The following is a 6148-nucleotide window of genomic DNA, read 5'->3' as shown; positions in this document are numbered from 1 at the left end:
GGATGTGTCTGAAGCCACGATGAAGAAAATACAGAGAGATTACGGTACCGTATCTCACTGTATTTCACTGAATAAATACCGTGCTCTGAGAAAGGCTCCGACAAGAGTCAATTCCCCAAACTGCTGTTTAGAAAAGAAGTACGTTGGGGTGAGGAGCGATGACGACGAAAACGCTACTAGACAAGAACAAGAGGGTCAGTCGTGAACACCAGCTTACACCAGAAAGCAGCTCCTGCAAGCGTTCTGCCCTCATCTGCTTCACGCCAGCCCTGCCCGCTTTCACATCGCAGGTACGGGCTGGCAAACGGAGAAATTCCTATCCGGCAGAGGACGTGCCTCGAAAGCACGAGAAACCCGAACCGCACTGGGACTGGGGGAGGAACGGGATGCAAAGGAGTCTTGGAAACTCGTAGCCAAGCCCTCTTTCCTTCTGAGCTATAATGATTTTTTCAAAGTTAAAAATAGTATATACTCAGACAAATTTGAGTGTTAAATCTGAATACACACTTTTTTTTTAAGAATTAATACCCTGTCTCCATGTATTTTATGAGTTAAGATTTGAAACGTTCCTCTTCCATCTGTGGCTTCAACGTCTTCCTCGCTAAAAATATCATTTTAACGCCGATGTCATCAGACAAGAGCAACTATGTAGAACAAACCGCAGAGAGCCTGAGGGACTGAAATACACCTCAACCCGCATCATCCCCTGGCATTTTAAAGTGCTATTTTCATTAACGAGATGAAGTTATCCTTACCGTCCGACGAAATCATGGAGCTCTTCTCGCAGGGCCAACAGGGTTGCTTCTGAGCTGCCTGCTTATCTGCTGCTCGGTTCTTTACCTTCTTGCAGCTCCAGGCAAGCATCTGACTTTGACAGTTTTAAGATTAGCGTAGCTTACGCAGATAGCCTGTCCCGTCGGACACGCTGATGGGATAAGGAGCCTAACTATTTACGCAGAGCACCCTCCGGTCCCTAAGCTTCCTGAACTGAAAACTAAAATTTCTAACTCTACCAAAAATGACTAGTTCGCACGCTCTTACTAACAAAAATCAACGCAAAGCTTCAGCCAAGAAACTACTAACATCACATATAAGGCCCAAGTGTTGAATTTAGGCGATTACACAACGTTGTGATGCAGAGAGGTAAGGAATTGGAGAGATTAAATCCATTCCCGCACATTAGGGCTAAGCAAGAATAACGACTGCAGCTCTGGAAAGTTGCCGCGACAATCTGCGTAGACCAGCAAAGCCCCAAACCCATTTTTCAAGCAAACTGCCCAGAACATGGGAGGCTTCGAAATCCGATGCCTCCGTCACCTTGTCGGAGGGAGAGGTTCCTTTGCACAAACCTTTTGCCAGCAATTCTCTCCACACTGGAGTCGTATCTGATGCCAAGTACTAAACCAGATCTCTCCTTCGGAGTAAAAACGCTTCAAACGAAAGAAAAAATCCATTTTTCTCTATTTATTCTGTACAAAAAACAACTTACAAAATAGAGCTGCATTTTTTAATCGAATATTATATACATGATCTGTCCCTATACAAAAATAGCTATACAGGCAAGAACACTTGCAGTAGGTTAGACTTCAGATTTCATTGTGTTTTTTCCAGCAGGCTTATTCATCAAATTTATATATATTCACACGGCTGTCTGACCTATTTCACCACAACGGGGAATTTTTTCCATGCTGTGGTACCAGTTTTAGTCCACAGAAGTAAAATGTCAACAGCTGCTTTAATCAACCTTGAAAAACCCCGTCTTGTTTGTACTTCAGAATTTGTTTAAACTTGTGATAGGTTCATTTCTACGCACAAAAATACAGGAACTATTTTGACAGTGATGCTTGACATGCTTCATTTGAGAAGAAAAACATGTTTACTAATGATCTCTTTTTTTTAAAAAAAAAACTTCTTTATTTCTGGAGATTTCATCAGCTGGATTTAGGCTTATAAAGATAAAAGCCGCTAAAAATAGGATGTTAATACTGGCACAAATACCCTTGTCAGCAATGTTTCTTTATTAAGATTGAGTTTTGTTAACGAAAACTCGCAGCGGGGTTGTAGTTCCATACCACGAGAGGCCCAGCAGCTTTGGGCTTGCTCAGGTATTTCCCTGCAGAGGCAGATGGCAAAACCGGTTCTTACGCTTTCCAAGACATTCCAGTACCTGGCTACCAAAACGGGATGAGACTTCCTCTTCGGGAACCCCTCATATTTACACACGCAATTATAATGAAACATTCTTCCGACGTTAAAATAATTTATTACTAAATTATCTGACAGCAGTGGCCCAAGTGTCGTTTGTGGGGAGAGTCGGAAGAACCCATCCTGGAGGGATGCAGCTTCCTTCAGGGTGATCAGCTGGCACCAAGTACTGGTCCCATTCATGCCTTTAACAGAGAAAGCGTGGTTTGAGAGGAGAGCTGGTATGAGTTTGGTAAGATTTATTTTATACCCACATAGGTATTTTTCCATACCAATCAATACCCAAAACACTATAAATTGTACTCTGAAACTTGTTTTTCAAAACACAAATGTGAAAATTGTGTGTACTATTCTATTAAATGGAATGGTTATGCATGGAAGTGCACTCTGCCTCACACGGGCATCTGTTGGCTGTAACTCTATCAAGCCAGAAGCCTGATCCTTCGCTGAAAAAAAACAGGACTATTCATTGCATAACCGTATTTGGAAGTTAACGAACCAAAAGGGACCATAATTTTACAATCTCAACAAACAATACTTGTCATCTTTGATAATAAAATAAAGACTTGGTGTGGTTTTACCTGATCTGGATTAGAGCTGCTACAGAATGCTCAGCTTGTAAGTAATATTCTCTGAAGGGCTGCAACAGATCGGCTAGAGGAAATTCATCTGTTAAAACACAAACATAGAAATCGTTCAATAAACCAGAAAGACCGTCAATCCCAGTCTTAGAAGGCCCAAATTTGCCAAGTCATTTGCTGCTCCCCAGCTATAACCTGAAATCACTGCCCTACGTAAAATATTAAGGACTATTTACATGTTTTGCATGTCTCCTCGTCCTTACCAGAGCTGTCAGAGGCAAGTCAAGATTAGCAAAACTTTTCCTGCCTCCATCCTCTAAACAAGGGGAACATATGGACGCTGAATCTTTACAGATTAGCCGAGTCGCACTTAGCAAATCACCAGACTAAAGCATCTGTTGGGTGCTGGAAGTCTTCAATCTATTCTGTTTATTCTCACTTCAGCTTAATCTACAACCTCTTCTTGCAAAACATTATGAAATTGGCTTGCGATCTACTGCAGTCTACGCTGAAGAGCTAAACAGTTCTTCTTACATCACATGTGTTAACAGCACACTACATTTATCCCCTCTTTTCCTCAGAGCATAAATTACTCCAGTGGATGATTTCTTTCTCAACTATTTTTCTGCCTGCATTTTAAACCCAGTGTCTACGAGATGGGGGTGTGGTGTGGAGAAATACTGTTACGTATGGCATGCAGAATTTACCCGGATCCCCAAACAGCTTGGAATCAATTTCTAGCTTCTGTTGTAGTAGTTTTTCCCTTTCCTTCTTCTGTTTCTTTTCCATTTCTCTCTTCCTTTCCTCCTCCTGTTCTCCCTCCAACATAACTCTTAATGCTCTCTCCTCAGCTTCATACAGCTCCGTGCGATTTTTGAGCAACGTTTTGAGACTCTCCACCTGATTTTCAAACGCTTCGTCTGCTGAGGGGGGTGGACAAACGCCTAAAGAGAAAGAGAATTAATTTTAAATTTTCAAATTCAGAAGGGGCTCTGTTATCAGACTTGAGAGCGGAGCTGGCAAAATCTCACAGGAACTTGAGCTTAACCTTGCTAACAACTATCTTACTGGAATAATTCCTCTATCAAGAAAGAGCTTGGAAACGTAGGAACGCAACCACTGTATTCAGCATTTTATAGCAATTCTTGCGTGACAATGTCACTAAAATCACTAATAAACAGCTTTTTCAAGCTGCACCTTGCTAGTCAGCACAGGGCACGCACATCACCTTATTTCCCGTGTGCGCAAATAAAAAAGTTTGGTAAAGATCTCGTAATTAACCTTTCCTGGCAGCGGCCTCTTTTCTCAGTTTCCGAAGCTTTTCTAAGGCGTGCAGGATGTCCACCATCCTCTTTGTGTCTGCTTGTTTCTTCCGTACTTCAGATAAGACGCTGTCTGCAGCAGCCTTCAGTTCTCGTTCCTATGAAAGAAAGAAAAAACCAGACACTATGTGTGAAATATCCCATGTAGATAAGAATGAAATGGTACTTTTAAAAAGATCAGCAAAGCACTGGAGATCAGAATAACTTCCTAGTAACACAGCTATAGTAAGGTAAGTCAATCATCCAACCTTGCTGTTTTATGAAAAAGCTAAAACATGGTAGACTTCAGGAAAGCAAAAAAGAATGCTGAGCAACTCATAAATTTGGGCCAAATGGCTAATGAATTCATAAATCCTGATAACCTTCGACCTAACCTAACCTAGAAAGTTAGGAAAAACATTAACAATAAACACAAACCATCCCGATTCTACAGCTCGGCAATTAAAGGCCATTAACATGCCCCAGCCTGAACACAAAACCTTTCCCAAGAGCTGCTCTGTACCATCCCAGCGGCGGACCTAGCACCAGCAGAAGGGTAGCTCTTTCGCCAACAGCCAACACAAAGGTGCCTACAGCACTTCCCAGCAAGCCTAATCTGAGTTGTTCTTTTTCTTTTTTCCTTTGGAGCTGTTTTACTTTCTGGTGAGACCGAAAAGCTTGCGAACAACAAGCTTCACAAGGATGAAGGCAGCAGGCAAGGCTTATGGTTACTGAGGTGGTGCTGACCGCCGTAGGGTAGCTGTGAGAAGCGTGGGGCAAGCGACAGCTTGGGACCAGAGAGGAGGACCTCCACATGCAACCGAGAGTTCAGAAACCACTTCAACCCCAACTGCCAAGGCCTAGGACATGAGCGCGGCAAAGCTGAGATGCCCACTGAGGCTTTTAAGGAAGAAGCAGGGCTGCGGGCGTCGGGAACAGCGCACCTCCAAGCAAGCCGAACCCACGCAGCACCTACTGAAGGGCCGGGGCCAAAGCCAGGTGCCGGGCAGGCGCAGCCTGCTGTGAGCCCGTTACCGGCAGGGCTCCCCCGGCTCGGCCACGCTGCCCTGCGCCCCAGGGGGACGCGCAGGAGTCCCCAGGAGGCCACGCTGCAGCCGGGGGCGGCAGGATCAGGCCGCTGGGGGCCGTACCCGGTTCTTCTCCTCCACCTCCTGGATGCACTTGGCCCTCCACTGGTCGATCTTGGCCTCCCGCTCGGCGGCCCGGGCCGCCTCCTCCTCCTTGGCCGCCTTGGCTTCTTGCTTCCTCCGCTGCAGGCGCAGCCTCCTCTTCCTCGCCCTCTCGACCTTCCTCCGCAGCGCCTCCCGGTAGCCGGGCTCCCCCAGGGGCCGCACGACCTCCCGCAGCTCCCGCCGCGCCGCCTCCGCCTCCTCCCGCTCCTGGGCCCAGCCCGCCTCGTCCCCCTCGGCCTCCCGCCGCCGCAGGGCCCGGCAGAGCGCGGCCAGCCGCCCCACCAGCCCCAGCGCCGCCACCGCCAGCTCCCGGGCGCTGCTGGGGCTGGCGGCGGCGGGCGGCGGCGGCGGCGGGAGGGCGGCCCGGCGCCGGCCCAGGAACTGCGAGAGCCACAGCTCGTCCTGCTGCCGCTGCGCCGCCGCCGCCTCCTCCTCGGCCACCGGCCGCGGCGGGAACGGAGGAGCCGCCGGGAAGTAGGGGCCGGCGCCCGGCGGGAAGCGCGGCCCCGCGTCGCCCTCGGGCCCGGCCGGCGGCGGCGGCAGCGGCGGCAGGAGGAAGGGAGGGGGCGCCGCCGCTGCCGCCACCGCGAAGGGCCCCGGGCGGGCGGCGGGGCCGGGGAAGGGCGCGGCGGGCGGCGGGAAGGGCCCGGCCGGCGGCGGGAAGGCCCGGAACGGCGGCGGCGGGAAGCGACCGGCGAAAGGAGAGGGCTGCGCCATCTTGCCGCCTCGGCCCGCCGCCGCCGCCCGCCCCGCAGCGCCCCCTGGCGGCCGGGAGGGCCGGCCCCGCCCAGGGGAGGAGGCGGGAAAAAGTCCCCCGCCCCTCCCGGCTGCCACATCCCCTTTTAATGTCCTAGAGATCCACCTAAAA

The 6148-nt window shown here is 49.3% G+C and overlaps 1 protein-coding gene across 1 annotated transcript; it reads right to left on the bottom strand.

Annotated features, from left to right (window-relative positions):
• Positions 1-2139: 2139 nt before the first annotated feature.
• On the bottom strand, positions 2140-5997 carry PDCD7 (programmed cell death 7; the record flags this gene model as incomplete). The annotated part of the gene is made up of 5 exons (XM_082321922.1): positions 2140-2390; positions 2787-2874; positions 3494-3730; positions 4068-4206; positions 5239-5997. The coding sequence occupies 5 exons, from the start codon at positions 5995-5997 to the stop codon at positions 2273-2275; spliced, it is 1341 nt and encodes a 446-aa protein (XP_082178048.1). The 3' UTR covers positions 2140-2272.
• Between the last annotated feature and the right edge of the window lie 151 nt (positions 5998-6148).

Source organism: Platalea leucorodia (assembly GCF_965183815.1).
Source record: "Platalea leucorodia genome assembly, chromosome: 9".
Lineage (NCBI taxonomy): Eukaryota > Metazoa > Chordata > Aves > Pelecaniformes > Threskiornithidae > Platalea > Platalea leucorodia.
This window is presented reverse-complemented; position numbering and strand designations above follow the sequence as displayed.